Source organism: Choloepus didactylus, chromosome 16, assembly GCF_015220235.1.
Source record: "Choloepus didactylus isolate mChoDid1 chromosome 16, mChoDid1.pri, whole genome shotgun sequence".
In the NCBI taxonomy this organism is placed as follows: domain Eukaryota; kingdom Metazoa; phylum Chordata; class Mammalia; order Pilosa; family Megalonychidae; genus Choloepus; species Choloepus didactylus.
Window position 1 is genome coordinate 56,868,801 of NC_051322.1, and position 16,535 is coordinate 56,885,335.

The 16,535-nt window shown below is 42.5% G+C and overlaps 1 protein-coding gene across 10 annotated transcripts in view; it reads left to right on the top strand.

The window, feature by feature from the left end:
* Nucleotides 1-16,535, top strand: part of ANKRD29 (ankyrin repeat domain 29) — a 45,624-nt gene that overhangs the window by 5,141 nt on the left and 23,948 nt on the right. For 4 of the 10 annotated variants that reach the window (XM_037806152.1, XM_037806151.1, XM_037806155.1 and 1 more), the window contains exons 2-4: nt 5,637-5,747; nt 9,789-9,944; nt 14,391-14,489. In XM_037806152.1, the coding sequence (XP_037662080.1) occupies nt 5,637-5,747; nt 9,789-9,944; nt 14,391-14,489 (366 nt within the window). Of the gene's footprint in view, nt 1-4,280; nt 4,336-5,636; nt 5,748-9,788; nt 9,945-14,390; nt 14,490-16,535 lie in introns of those variants that run through there. The other 6 variants (XM_037806154.1, XM_037806153.1, XM_037806160.1 and 3 more) reach the window with 5 other exon arrangements.

Below are 16,535 nucleotides of genomic sequence, written 5' to 3' on the forward strand. Positions count from 1 at the left end.
GTCTAACACAGTGGGGCAACCACAGTCAAGGACAACAGAGCTAGATAAAGAAAAACATGCGTCTTTCTTGAGTGTCTTTCCCAACAAGGTAATGCATCTCAATACGATGTATCATCTTGGTGGTTCATCAACTCCAGTTCAATCAGATTAATTATGTGAATGAGCCAGAGGAAAATAAATTAACAAAGCTATATATGTTTTTAACAGCTTTATTGAGATGTAATTTACATACTGTACAGTTTACCCACTTGAAGTGTACATTTCAGTGGTTTTTAGTATATTCACAGAGTTGTGCATCTATCAGCACAATCAATTTTAGGACATTTTTATTACTTTGAAAAAGAAACCCTGCATCCATTAGCAGTCCCTATTTCCACCGAATCTCCCAGCCCTGGACAGCAGCTAATCTACTTTCTGTCTTTATAGATTTGCCTATTCTGGAAATTTCACATGAATGGAATCATACAAGACGTTTTAAACTGACTTTTAAACCATGGTCTTGAGTTTTGAGTTTGGAAATGCTCCTACCTCTGAGACAATATACAAGCAAATCACTTATTTTTTCTCTTTAGTTTCCTATCACTTACAGAAATGTAATGATTCTGACTACACATGATTTTAGGCTTATTTATTGTTTATTAAACATGCTGAAAACTTCAAATACTTAGCACAAAGTGGGACAGTGGATTAGAATAGCCAGTGACATCTCAAAAACAATCTTCTGCACAAGGCTAAAAAATCTGTCATTGTATCTGTTAAGTAAAATAAAATGGCCGCCCGCATTGGACATTGTAGGGAGAACCCCCTTCCGTAGAAAGGCTTTTCCAGAAGACAAAGACAATTGACCTGCGGGGGTTTCAAGAAAATGGAGCACACCCTACAGGGTTGCTGATAAGCAACAACTGGTGATCATACTAGTTTTTGGTCCGGTAGAGAGTTTATCAGAATGGATAACCATACTAATCAATGCATATCTGCTCCCCACTTTGTAAGACCCCCCGCATATAAAATGGAAACAATATCAGCCAATCAGAACATGTCCTCACTTGCTTCCACGTTCACCCTATATGAGCTTCCCCTTTCCACCCCCTTGATGGAGCCCCTTTCTGCTTTCCAAGGGGGAAGCTGCCCGATTCATTACTCTCTCAGTGAAGCTGTTGGACCCTAAACTGCATGAAATTTTTTTCTTTTATCATATTCTTCTTGATTGTAGCCTCCAACATCAAAGAAATTCATTATTGGATAAAGTTAATGTTCTCTTGATTAAATTAATAAGTGCACAATTGAAAGCCACAGTATTATAAAACCTTTTTTAAACTAATAGTTTAAATCTCTACACCCTTTTAACCTTTACTCACAATTCCTGTTCTGTACAAATAACCATTTCCCTCTGGGTTTCCTCGTCTTTCCTTCCTGTACTTAATTTCTAGTGCTAATGAGCGGTGTATTAGCCAAAGTTCTGGCAGTAAAGTGGGGATAAAGAGAGAAGAAAATACAGCGTATGTGGTGTATTTTTCTTTGTGGAAGTTTACACTCAATTTTTCCCACAGGGTGTAAGATCTTAGACTCTGGCCAAGCAGGCTTGGGTTTGGATCCTGGCTCTGTTACTCCCTTACTATACGACCTTGAGTAAGTCACCAGTGTGCCTCGGTTTCCTCATCTGAAAATGGGAATCCTAGTAATTCCTACCTCCTGGAGTTTTACTGGGAATTGGAGTTAGAGCCATTAAAGTCTCTGTACTCTCCTGATGGAGAGTGAGACTTGAATGTTAGTGGGTACTGTAATTCATCACACTGCGACCAACAAGCCTGAGGGAGGCTCATTAGCCTTATTGTAGAGATCAGGGAAAAATCAAGAAAGAGGTTAAATAGCAATGACACACTTGGTGAAGTGCCTTATGGTTTGTGTAAAACATTTTCACCTGTATCCATCTTTTAAAGGTTAAAGAGCTTGCCTTGTCCCACTCCAGACCCTGTGCAACTAGGTCCGTATTGTACGCAGAGGAGATCTGGAAATTAGCCAGCGAATTCAATTTGTAAGTGACCCAAACAGAAGGAAGTTTGGGGGACTTTCCATCGTGGCAGAATAGGAGCTTGGCATGGAGGACAAGAGGGAGGTCACTGGGGGTGGCCCTGCTCTGTCCCTTGCTGTCTTAGCGGAGTATGGACCACAAGGTACAGAGTAAGCTCTTTATATGTATTAGCTCAAGATCCCTGTCCTGTGACAAGAGTGAAGCCACAGTGTGACCAGAGCACCTGCCCATTTCCTTCCTAGACACACATACCTAGATGCCCAGAGGCACTAGAAACTCAACATGTTCAAAGCTGAACTCATCATTTTTTCCCCCAAAATACACTATTTCCAGCTTTGGCGAGCGGCATCACAACCAGGCACTCAAACCAGAAACCTAGAGTCAATGCAGACTGCTTTTCCTGCCTGTCCTCCCCACAGGCTAGCACTTTTACTTGCTTCACTGTTGTGGACACCTGTCTGGCTCCCGTGCCCAGTGCATTCTCCCTGAGACACACTTCATAACTCCCCAGTGCCCAGCAGGATAAAGTCCAAGCTCCAAGGCTTCGCACAGATTAATCCAGCCCCTGACCCCACGCCCTGCATGTCCTTTGTTCCAGCCTTCCTGGGGCAAGCCCCCCTGTCTCTGCTTCCCCACTCCTTGGATACTCGCCACCTCTTGACCACCCAGACCCTTACTTATCATTCAAAATCCGCCTCAAGAATCCTGTCTTTTTGATACCTTTCCTGGTAGAATTTCCAGGTAGAATTGCCCATTCTCTGCTTTCTATTTTAACCACTGGCATATGCATTTATACCTATAGTTCTAGAAATGACTTGGACAAGTATTTTAAAGAGCTGTGCATTTATACCTACCATTTCTAGAGTATTTACTGTCAAAGTGCATTCACTTGTATTGTCTCATCTAATCCTCCCAACACCACGTAAGGGGGTATGATTATTATTATTATTATTCCCATTTTACTGGGGCAGAGAGAAGTTAAATAGCTTGCCCACAGCCATGGAGCTGGGAAGAGGCAAGGCCAGGATTTGAACCCAGCTCATTCTTAACCCCAGACTCTGAACGCTAATCAACTACTCTATCATGTGTCTGCCTCCCAGTAAACAAGCCCTTCTGGTTTTTCACAAAGATCAGTTTCAGGAACCTTGTAGGAAACCAGAATGCCCTTCCAGAGCAGGAGAGGGAGCCCTCAGGCCACATCAAAGGGGAGAGAAGCTCCCATTTGGAGAGCTCATTATAATCAAGTTTGTTGTTTGCAGATGGATTTTCAAAGATGTTTGGAAATCACTATCACTGCAAATAGATTACAGTGGACCACTCTCATGTTTTCATGTTTCAGGAAAAGCCATTAGGCTGTTCCTTTGTGCATATTAAATTTGCTTCCTTCCTAATTCACCCTCCCAGACCTCATTTGGGCCCTGTGCAATCTCTTTATTAAAAGGGCCTTGTTTCACAACTTATTATAAAGGTAAAACCTGCCTTGCCACTGCTTCGCCCGGTTACTAACAACTGTAACAAATTAGATCCAGCCTACTGCAAAAGCAGCATGCATTGAGTGTGAAATCTATGATTGCAGCTTGGTTTGCAAACTCCTGGGACAATAAAGCTTACCTCTTCAGGGAAGGCAAATTGTTAATCTGGAATTTAAGTTCATTTTTTTTCCTCCTAAGTGAGCCAGAAAACTATCTCAGGTATTTTTGTAATCTACTTATCATTACCTTTTTAACCGTATTCTCATCCAAGTATTCACAAGAGAACTAGCCTGTTATGTGTGGCAAGCCTTCTGAAATGAAATCCTTTCACCAATGAATAGTCATCACTCTGCTGTAACTGAGGTTTCATTTTTCCTGACTACCTTTTGGTAGCTGAAGTTGTTCATGTTTTCTTTTTAAGTTAGTGAGGCATTGTATTGAATACCTTACTGGTATATTTAAAAGACCTTGTGCTGGTTTGTATATATTATGTCCCCCAGAAAAAGCCATATTCTTTAATGCAATCTTATGGGGGCAGATGTATTAGTGTGGATTAGGTTGGAACCTATTGGTTCAGTATTTTCATGGAGGTGTGGCCATGCCCATTCAGCGTGGGCCTTGATTAGTTTACTAGAGCCTTATATAAGCTCAGACATAAGGAGCTCACAGCAGTAGCTGAGACAGACATTTTGAAGACGGCCGTTGGAAGCTGATGCAGACATTTTGGAGAACGCCATTTTGAAATGCAGCCTGGGAGCAAGCAGATGCCAGCCACGTGCCTTCCCAGCTAAAAGAGGTTTTCTGAACGCCATTGGCCATCCTCCAGTGAAGGTACCTGATTGTTGATGTGTTACCTGGGACACTTTATGGCCTTAAGACTGTAACTGTGTAACCAAGTAAACCCCCTTTTATAAAAGCCAGTCCATTTCTGGTGTTTTGTGAAAAGGTGGCATTAGCAAACTAGAACACACCTCTTGCAATGAAAGGCCTTTTGGGTGAGATAAGTGTTTTAAACCCACCATAAAAAAATGCTTTTATTAAACAGCAGTTTTCTGAGACCAGCAAAATTCTTTGAATTTAATTTTGCCTATTGATTTTAACTTTTTAAAGAAAGGTGGATAGAAAGAAGGAGAATGACATCCATAAGCATTTACTGTGTTTTGGGCACTGTATTAGACGATTAATCTACATCATTATTTAATCCTCTGCATAACCTTCAAGGGCAGGTACTAAGATTTCCAGAAGAGGAAACAGACTCACAAGGGCCACATACCTGTCTAGCACCAGTGTTGAAACTCTGAGCTCCCTTGTTCCAAAGCCCGTCTCCAGTGTGGGGACTATTCTCTACTAATCCAAGTTGATTTATTTTAGAGAGGGAAATTCTACTACAGTCAGCTCTGTCCCTCCCATTTCAGGAACTCCTGTTTTCTAGCTTCCTGTCTTCCATGGGTCTCGTTCCGTCATTATCTTTGCTGCTCTAAAATGACCCGGAGGTAGGGAGAAAGATCCACACCAGGAAGTGTAACAGCATTTTCTGGCCAAAGTCCCTGGTTCTCAACTTAAACCCCTGGCAATTTCCAGCTAAAGCAAAGAAAATTCGCTGGAGAGGAAATGAGGCATTTACCCAGACAGCTGGAATCGAAGTAGAAAGTGAGGAGGGCAATAGAAAACATGCAGGTTAATAACTTTGGGCTGTCACAATTAGGAGAGATTTTGTTCAGCTTCTAAGCGACAAGAGAATTGGGAATGTTTTAGGGAGGAAATAGCATTTGAGCAAAGCCTTGGCCTTGAAGGATGCGGAAAATTTATTCCTAGCAAAAAGGAAACGCTGTGAACAAAAACGGAGGCCAAAACGGGAGGACATTGGCAGGAAAGAGGGTATTCAAAGTGCTTGCTGTATCAGGAACAACACTGCTTTTAAAAACACCATTCTGGCTCAGGGATCTTCAATAAACCAGGATGCGTCCCATAACCCAGTGTGTTGCAGCCATCTATTGCTGGAGGAGCAATCTTTCGAACGGTAGGACACTGATAGAAATTCTCCCCTCTCAAATGGTAGTATATATTTGTATAGAAGTGGCTGCGTGAATTAATGCTGATTTTAAGATTCCTGTTTCATTTTGCTTCTGCAGAAAGAAACTCCACTTGCGAACGCTGCGTTCTGGGCAGCCAGGAAAGGGAACCTGGCCCTCCTGAAGCTGCTCTTAAACAGTGGCCGGGTGGACGTGGACTGCCGAGACAGTGTATGGAGTGGCTTTGGTATATGCATGCCAGGAGCATGTGTTTTCCCCTGCTGGCATGAGAGCACCCCAAGAAGACATTCCCTTCCCAAAGCTTATTTGCTTTTTCATGCGTTTGCTTGCTTTATTCTTTTCAAAAAGCCCAAGGTACGCATGTGAGCTTAAAAACAGATGGGGGAGGCCAGATAGTAAAGGAACAATAGCACGCACCCTAGAGAAGGCAGCCACCGTAGGGAAAGAGAACTCAAACCAACTGCTTTCCTGGAAAGATGGAGATAATTTAGATCAAAAGTGAGCTGCAAGGACGTGGAAGTTATGTTTTTTTTCTACTGGTTCTAGAAAACTGAGCAATTGAAGCCTCTGCCCAGCCTCTTAGTCTCTCATTGCCTTTTGCAAACATGCATACACTAATTGGAAATTAAAAGGAGAAATAAACATAGATACTCCTGCCTGCTAGCAGGCATCACCTAGAGAGCCCTTTCCCTTCCCGGCTGGAAGCAGTCATTTCTCCTTACTCAGCAGGACTTGTCCACATCTCTGGGGACAAGGAGGGCCTCAGATGAGGAGAGGCAGCAGAGATGTTTTGATTTTAGGATTTCAATGAAAATGTTTTCAAAGGAGCCATGTTGCTTTCCTGAAAACAGGGTGTGCCATTTCCAGCCTTTATTGCTCATGTTTAGTAAATGAAAGCAGCCTCCAGCCCAAGACTGGAGTACTGGTGTTTGCTCCAATTGTCCAGTGGGCACAGCAGTGCAGGGTTTCTTCAGCTTGCACCTCCAAATCCCCTTCCCCCTCCACTTGCGCTAGGGCCAGGAGTCCAGATGTATGGACTGCAGCAGTGGACTCACCTGCCGTCTGGGTTCCAGCTGGGTTTGGCCAGTGGGAGCATGGGCAGGAGGTCAGAGAGTGGGAAGACACCCCAGTGTCCCTCCTGCTCCAATCTGGCTGCCCTCTCACCCCGCATTCTGGGAAGTGCCCCCTGCCCTCCCACCTTCAGGCTGAATGGGCCACTGTTCTAGCTCAGTACTGCACTTTGCTTTCCAATTTCCCTACACCCAGTCCGCATCTTTTTTATAATTTTCTTCAGAGTATCCCAGTTTGAATGTACCGTCTGTTTCTTGCCAGAACCCAATCCATATGGGGTCTTGGGCCTCAGTGAATTGGCCGTGCTGGTCTGCTTTGCCTCCCTGGCCAAGGAGGGCCATGCTGGCCTCACCCACAGTGACCGTGTTGGCGCTTTCTTGAAGTGACTCCTTTTCAGACACCTCTGTCTGCCCTTCTGCCTCCCAGCTTCCCCAGGGCCACCCTGCAGACCATGCCTCCCCGCCCCCACCCCCTAAAGCACCCCACACTCGCAGCCTCTTCAGAGCCCTTCCCCCATCGGAAGTCACCTGTCCCGCCTGCCTCTCCCTCAGAGCTCACGCTCTGCTGGGTGACCAGGAGTGATTTTGATCAAAAATTTTTCTCCTATGAATAGACACTAATATGTTTATAGATCGCTCCTCCTTTTTTTTTTTTTTTTCCCCTCCTAAGGCATTTATCAGGTGCTTTCTGGAGAGAGAATTCCTTAACCCAAGGGAGCAACTCAAAATGATGGTCATTTCAGAAACCTCATTTATTTTAAAAGGCTTCCAAAGCTGGTGGTGACTGAGGGGAAGGGAGCTGTTCAGAGCAGCTTGGGCCTCTGTTCCCCTCTGCACTTAACAAGATGGTTTCAGCCTCCACCACATGCCACCTGCAAGTGGAGTCGGTTTCTGGCAGTAGTGATTGACCTCTCAGACTTGTACTGTCCTCACCAATAGCCACCCCTAGGAAGTCTATGAGAGCCGCTGGAAGGCGAGAAGAGGCCCCGGGGGCTTTCCTGGGCACTACTCACCCTCAAGCATGAACGAGTTAAACTTTTCTAATAAGTGGCATTATGAAGAACAAATACTCCAGAGCCCACCCTCTGTACCCCAAAGTTTTGATTTGCTAACTTTCCTTCACCTTCAGATCCTAGATGAATGCTATCTTTTCATGATGCTTACATTTTCTGCTTTGCTGATCTCTCTAATGCAGCCTGACCCTGTTGTGGATTGGCACACATATCCCACATGATGTGCAACGGCAGGGCCTTTTTTGTCTTTTTAGATGTATCAGTGTATGTATTTTGCTGCCTTGTTTGTTGTAGTCTTCACTACATGTGTACTCATTATATCCTCTGTTCAAACCCAGTTAGTTTTTAAAAGATATGCACACAGAAACACGCACTTACTGAGGGTTAGAATGGACGGGGAAAATAGAATTGTAACATCAGTATGAAACCTAATTGTAAATTTTAACTTCAGGAAATGAAATAAAATAACCTTAATCTTTAGAGAATTAAAATCAGTCAAGCTGATAGATTTTGACTACAAAGGAAATATTTTGTGTAGCTTAATACATCAACAGGTACCACTTCTTTATTCTCTTTCTCCTTTGCCCCAACCTCTGGTTTCTTCCCAGTTGCCCATGATGTGGAATTGAAATACAATCTATAAAGAAGTGTTATTTGTTTCATTCATCTTTGCTTACTTTAAAACAGATGAGCCTAAATTCTTAATTTTCTTTTTAAAATATCTAGATTAAACACTTTGTATTTCCTCTGGCTTGTGATTGATTTATTTTGAGACCAGTGTGGCCCATGATAAAAAATTTTCTCACCTCTTGTGTGAAGGATGCACTCACAGCTTGTCTATTCAGATGGGCTTTAATGCAGGGGTCCTCCTGTCTGCTATCTATCTAAATAAAAAGTTCTCACTTTCAAAAGGAAGTTAATAATACCAAGCTTGCCACCCCAATCCTGGTGTATACAGATGAAGGTGTTCGATTAGTAAGAGCTACATAAAGATCTCACATTCAAATGCCAAATATGTCCACAAGGGGTAGAAAATGTATCATACAGCACCACCATGAAGCCATTAACCTTTCTTGACTACCTGTAGCCTTTTTATATGTAGCAATCAAGGCTTTCCCAAAACTAGCATTGGCACTCAAAGAAGCCAAGAAAAGCCAGATGATAATCTAACACTGACTGATGCCTCATAATATTATTTTAATATCTAACATTTACTGAACTGATATCTAACATGACTGCTACACACATAGCTTGAATTATCTCATTAAGTTCAACTTAATGAGGGTCAGATACTTTTATTATTCCTCCCATTTTCCAGATGAAGAGAATGAGACTTTGAAAGTTTACATAAACTGCCCAAGATCACTGTCAGGGACCATTCAACAATACTGCCTTCCTCCAAAATCCCTCAGATAAAAATAACATGAAGCTTCCAAAATTTACCTGGTTAGCCTTTCTCATGAGCGGAAGTCTCCTGTCATCCACTTCTGAAATGCAGGTTGCTGAACATGGAGAGGTGTTGGTTAAGATCACAATTACAGTGTAAGACCTTGAAAACAACTATAAATTAAAACCACCAAAGTTCACTGGAATTGGAAGGTACAATCACATGGTATGCCTCAAGTCCTTTAATCTTGACACTGGAAGAGACCTTGGTGACCATCTTGTCCAGCCCCCCATGTTAAAGATGAAGTAAATGAATGCTGGTCGTTCTAAGCAGTTGGCCCCAGGTTACTCTGTTGGTCAGTGACAAAGTGGACTTGGACCTCAAGGCACCTGGCTCTCAGCTCTCTTCATCATGGTGCCTTTTGTCTTGGCCCGAATCCTTTGGAAGATAAAGACTTCTAAACACAGAAAACTAACTGGGGCCTTTAGACCCATTTGCATTAATAATAGTGTTTTGGCTCAGGAAGCATTTCATACAAATCATAAAATGAGATCACTCCATGACGGCTGTCTTAAAAATGTTCACTTGGACTGCATTTCTGAAAGTAATGGAAGTGAGTGAATTTTTAAATTGAAAATTTCAATCTCTGCAATGTCACTTTGTTTTTTTTTCCATCTCGTCTGCATTATAAGATTGTTCACGAGACACTTTTATTACTGCAGGAAATTTTGCGTTCAGAAGTGTCCTAAGTGGCACTGACATTTTGCAGTCTTTCTTCCAGGCTACCCCTCTCTGGTGTAATGATGACCTGACTGTTCATCTGTTTGTCCTCCACCAGCACGGCACCACACTCCTCATGATAGCATCCTACGCTGGCCACTTAGACTGCGTGAGAGAACTGGTTCTGCAAGGAGCAGATATCAACCTGCAGAGAGAGGTAGGCCAGGCTTTGCACTTGAATAAGAACTACGAGGGTGAGAGAGTAAAAGTTTTCATGATAGTGGATTGCTCAGGAGGATGAGAGTAATCATTTCATTTTTCCTACGTGGCATGAAAGTCCAGATTTCAGGAGTTTATTATGCCTAAAATTAGGCCTGTGAGTAGTCCTTCGATTGTATTTCAGCCAAGTGTATCTTGTCAGGCAAGTCTCTCAATCTGAGGTAACCAAACTTCTACCTACATTCCTTAGGTACTCATTCGTCTTCAGCCATGCTTAAAGCAGTTCTTACTTCTTCCCTTGGGATGAGATGCTATAGAATTTATATGGTTTTAGTAGAGGGCATTGTGTTTTTAGAAAGGTTGAATAACCTTTAGAAGGGTAGAGATCATATTTTTAGAAGGGTCATTATGTTTTTAGAAGGGTTGAGTCACCAACCTGTTCTTCGTGGGGCCCACTAGGACCTCTCAACCATCCTTGCCATACCACAATTTCAAAGGACTTCTCTGACCAGCCATGAATTAGATAAGCTCCCCCATTCACGGGGGTGGACCTTGGACTAAAATGTGAGCCTGTCCCCACACGTCATTCAAGGGCAGTCTCGGGGCTTCCGTCCAGCCAGAGAATCCATCCTTGGTACAATCTGGAGGAGCAGTGGGAGCCGGAGCATTTGAACCCCCGTTTGGGATTCAGGTCTGAGGAGGTTTCATGTATTTCTGAGCCAGTTTAGGGTCTGGTAAATTGACCATTACAGGGACATGTCCTCAGGTTGTCCCTAGAGTGAGTCTGCCCTCTCAGCCATGCTGAGTCAGACCTGGAATGGACATCCTGGACAACCCCCAAGCCAGACTTGACAGCCTGGTTTCCATGATCCAACCTTATCCCAGGGCTTGTCCCGCCATTGTTTTTTCTGAAAGGGTAACACATAATCCAAACCTTCAACAAGCCAATACACTCCTCCCTTCCAGAATCAAATGCCATGCCTCAGTGGAGCAAATTAAGACACACTAGGCCTATGGGTGTGTCAAGAGTTCCAGGGTCTCCTGCAATCCCTCCCCTCACCCTTCAGCTGGCAGAGTCCTTGCTGGTAGACCGCCAAAGACACGTGACCAACAGAATCAAGATCCAGTTCTCTTTGGCCCTGGATCACCAAACCTGGCCTATTAAATGAAGCAGTACACAGAGACTACAGCAGATCCAACCAATCAGATCTTCTCACAAACAGTTCTTTTGAACAGTTTCCCTAACACTACATCATTGTTTTAGGTCATTTTCACTTCAGCAGTTAATTTTTCTCTGGTAGAAAAATGTTTAGATCCATTTAAAATTATAGTTTAAAATTACCCTAATCCTTTTTTTCCTCTCTGCTCTTTAGTTCTTGTTTATCTTAACTTTAATAGAAAAGAGATTTTCTCTAATAAGAACAATATGATCTAGATTGGCTTACTCAAAAAAACTTTTTCCTAAAGGGCAGGTCTAACATGCACAAAAATCTCTTAAGAACAACTGAGGAAAGCTGGGAGAAGAAGAGAGAGAAGTATTTATTTGACTTCCAGTCAAGGCATAGTTTTTATGATTTTATATTTATCTGTTTGCATGCTTCCAATTGCTCAGCTAAAGTTCTTGGTGATGGAAAGTGTTTGTGCATTAAGTGTAACGGCCCTTGAGGATGTACCCAAAGTGTTCCTGGGTTAGAGGTGACCTTTGTGGATCAAATGAGGATGCTCTGTAAGTTTCTAGTGATCTCCTGAATTTCCTGAGACTGTGCCAACCTGGGGCGATAGAGCTGCTAAGCCAAAGGGAGACCCCAAAGGAAAGCTGAAAGAGTAATTTACGGTGCTTTGGAACTCACTCTTACAGCAGACTTCTTTGGGTCCATTCTTGATCCATTTTACAATTCCAGAATATGTGTTTCCTGAAAAACACCTGCCATTGTTCCTTTAGGAGTGTCTAGACATACAGAGCTTGTTCGAAAGAAACGGGAAACTAATGGTCTTGAGAGACCATCGCTTTGGAAACCCAGCGCTATTGGCTCTGCAGTTGGCCTGAAGCCCTGGGTTTCATTAGTGAAACACATGCATTTAAGACCTTTATTCACATTGCAGATTGAAGTCTATTTCCTATTGTCTACAGATTGCTGCATTTCTGTGCATTATAATTGGCTGTATGTATGTTCCCAGATTGGCTCAAACGTCTATAAATATGATTTTTGTAATTGAGGTATCAAGAAAGCTTATTGACAAACAGATCCTTTCTCTTCATAAAGATATGCTTAGAAATGAGCCTTGATACTCTCCAAAATTGAATGTCTATTAAGAAGTTTTTCCTATTCTAGCCAAGTTTCTTCATCCAGACCTGTTTACATCTTAAGGTTTCTGGAGCCCAGTTGTCCTCTACTGTAAGGAAGTAATGGGAGGGTGTTTTATGCTGCTTTCTGTGGGACCCCAGGAGAAAATCACTCCTAAATGCACACAGAAAGGCTCTGTGGACACCTCATCTGCACCTTCCTGAAGCAGAGGCTGGCTGAGCAAATAGCCTGAGGTAGAGGGTTATTTCTGGTGGTGTCATACGTTTTGCCACAGTGGTCTGCCCCGTCGCTCCCCCTGCCGCCAAACACACACACGCGCACAGCGTGAAGAATGAACTTCAAAGCATCAGTAGTTCATAGGACAGCTCTCCTCTCATGCCTGGGAGATGCCCTACCATCTTAACACCTCTGGGAACACCATGAAAAGAGGGTTTGCTCTTCACTGTGTCTGGGAAGTGTAGCGTTAGCTTTTCTCACAAGCTCGAAGAGCAAACCAGAAGAACATTTTTACATGCAAAATATAAATTGCCCACAGAGTGATACGGTGATTTTGCTCATGTTACCCAATGATTGCGGTACCTGTCTTTGAGTAGGCTTGTAAAAGTAGCTGGGAAGAAAGGATGCTAAAAATTGTGAGTCAGAATAGCATAATCAGTTTAAATTTTGGAATTGGGCTATTAATTGTTAGTATGTCTTTTTTAGAAATATTTTCAGTGCCTTTTTACCCTGAGCTCACAATTGAAGAAATTTATGGGTGAATTACTTAGACTCTTTCTTGCATTGTTAGCTTCTGTTCTGGTTTGCTAATGCTGCCATTATGCAAAACACCAGAGATGGATTGGCTTTTATAACAGGCGGTTATTTGGTTACAAAGTTACAGTCTGAAGACCATGAAAATGTCCAAATGAAGGCATCAACTCAAGTATACCTTCAGCAAAGAAGGCCAATGGTGTATGGAAAACCTCTGTTTAGTTGGGAAGACACATGCCTGGCATCTTCTTCCTTTGCTCCCAGGTTGTGTTCCAAAATGGCTTTCTCTCAGCATCTGGGAGTATTCTCTTAGTTTCTCCCACGTAAACTCTGGAGTACCAGAAGTCTACTTTCAATGGCTGTCTTCAAAATGTCTCTCTTGACTGCAGCTGTCTGGGCCTGTGTGGCTCTTTTTAAAGTTCTCCAGTAACCAATCAAGACCAATGCTGAATGGGCGGGACCACATCTCCATGAAAATAATCCAATCAAAGATATTACCCACAGTTGGGTGGGTTACATCTCCATGGAAACAGCCTAATCCAAAGATTCCAACCTAATCAACACTAATACGTCTGCCCCGACAAGACTGCATCAAAGACCATGGCGTTTTGGGGGACATAATACATCCAAACTGGCACAGCATCCTACTCTGGGATGCTAAATTTTGTAACCAGAATCCTTCCCTGTGTTAATGAATGCTAGTTATCTTCCAAACGCTATACCAAGTGTATTAGTTTCCTGTGGCAGCTATAACAAGTTGCCACAATATACCACAAATTGGGTGGCTTAAAACAACAGAAATTTATTCTCTCAGGGTTCTGGAGACCAGAAGTATGAAATCACTGTGTCGACAGGTCCACGTTCCCTCTGGAAGCTCCAGGGGAGTGCCCATTCTTTGCTTCTTCCAGCTTCTGGCAGCTGGCGGCATTTCTTGGCTTCTGGACGCATCCTTTTAATCTCTGCCTCTATGGTCCCACTGCCTCCTCCTCTTCTGGTGTCCAGTCTCCCTTTGCCTCACTGTTTTAAAGATACTTGTCACTGGATATAGGGCCCACCAAGATAATCCAGGATAAATGCATCCTCTCAAAATCCTTCACTTAATCACATCTTTTGCCATATAAAGTAATATTCACTCTTTTACCATGTAAAGAAATAGTCACAAGTTCCAGGTGTTGGGGTGTGGACATATCTTTTGGGGACCACCATTCAAAATACAGAGAATAAAGTTCTCCTTTCATCTCGTTGCCTCTCTGGCCTAAGGAATAGAATTGGCTCAAGCGTAGCCCCTTCCTAGGCCTGAAGGTTTACATTCAGGGATATTGTTTTGTTTTCTTTGCAAATGTATTTGCAGCCAAATGTCCTTTACAAACAGCCTCTCTCTCTTCCAGTCAGGTACAACTGCCCTGTTCTTTGCTGCCCAGCAAGGCCACAATGACATCGTGAGATTTCTCTTTGAATTTGGAGCATCCACTGAATGTAGGACCAAAGTAAGAGAACCTTCATGAGTTCATATTCTGTTGAAGAATCTCGGCCATCTGGGTATTAGTTTCTCTTCCCCTGTAGTAAACATTTGCGCTTCCCTTTTTACAGGATTTTAAGCCTAAGAAGGTGGAGTTAGCAAGATTACTTACAGTGGTTCAGGGTGATCCTTGGGATTTGACTCAAAACATTAGATTTTTTACTCTGGACTCACAATTAGAGAATTTTATGGGTAATTACTTAGATTCTTTCTTGCACTGGTAGCTTTCTACGCCGAGACAATAGGTTTTGTAACCAGAAAGGGTACAGTAGTAGGTGGCTTTATCACTTTCCCTGTTGCCAAGTGCTTTTTCCACTTCAAGATTAATCCCCATACTATGATAGGACTTGTCAGAAGTATTAAGATGATCCTAGAGAATCTGAGGGATTTCTAAGAAGGGTGGTCTGGCAGACAGTTTCCTCACTGAAACATAATACATAATTACAGCTTCTACAGTTTGGCAAGGAGCTGTGGTTCTTTAAAGTCATCATTCATTTTTCATTTTAGACATATGGGTGAGAAAACTGAGACTGAAGAATGATCAATTTTATGTTCACAATATGATTTTATATGACTGTGTTGTTGTAGTAGGAGAATTTGAACTGCTATTAGAGTTTTTGCAGTTGTCAGTTGATTTCTGGCCTAATCATAATAAAAAATTCCTGAAAATTTGCCCAAGTTGGAAACTTATAAGTGTTCTTAATCCATTGGTATATGATACTTAGATATCCAGGGAGTTTTCAGTGGGTTAGGTTTTTTCCTGTTAGAAAAAAAGTTGTGCTAGCTTTTAAGTAGATCTGAATTTCAGAAAGGGTTTCTGTCTTTTCTGAAACCTGTGTTGGGCTGTGTACAAGCCTCCAAACATACTGAATATAATATACAGAAAATATACAATATATGTATTATGTATTAATTATCATTTTGGTTTTCATTTAAAAAGTGATACAGCTAAATATGGAAAGTACAGTTCTAAGAACCTAAATCTCAGTTTTGAACTAAGTAGATTTGACCATCTTGTGCTTCAATCTTCTTCTTGGTTAGCAAGTTAATGCTCGCTTAAAGCCTTTGTACATCAGCCAGCTTGTGCTGTCCCAGAAATCCAAAAAACATGAGGCTCAGGATGAGAAATTCCATGTTTCCATTACGTCAACTGCAGGAGTGGAAGTTTCCATGGGAAGGTGTGTGTGTCAAGAGCCTTTGAATTTTAATATGATCCAGTCATCAAAACTGACTTTACTTCAACCACTATTCCCATTGTTATTCAATTATATCCCCCCAAAAAATGTGTTTGCAAAAATAAAGGTACCAGTTCTTCTATGATAATCATATTTTATCTATTCTGTTACCTCATTAAGCAAGGAGCTGAAATAATTGACAGAACAAAGCTTGGAAACAGTGGTATTTATTGCTGCTATTAAGCAATTTCTTGCCGCCGCCCCCCCACCACCACCACCACCAAACACACACACAAACACACCTACCTCCACCAGCCTCAGCCTTCTGGTCTCCCTCCATTCCATTCCCCACTCTTCAGAGCCCACCTCAAGCACCCTCCTCTCACCATACAGCCCAGCCCTTGGTGAAGGCCCCAGCCTTATCCGGCCCCTTGCATCCCCCGGGATGTCGCCTGCCTGTGAATGGAAGTGTTTCTCCAAGTGAGGCCCACTTGCCACCTGCTTTTCACACTCAGCAACATGACTGGTTGAAAGTCACATTTCTGGGCCCCATCTCAGACCAACTGAATCAGACCCTCGAAAGGTGGGGCTCCAAGGGCAGGCTTTTTGAACGAACACCCTATGCCAACATTTAGAAAGCACACTATCTAATTTATGATTCATATTTCAGAACCAGATTACATGTTCTTGTATTATTTATAATTAGCTCAAATATCCACATCCCACAGAGCCAAACAAACAACCCAATAGTACTAATTAGCTGCAGCAACTAAAAAAAAACATTAAGGGTTTTAGTTGGCCACACACTCAGTGAGTCAGTAGTGTGATGTGGTTGCCAT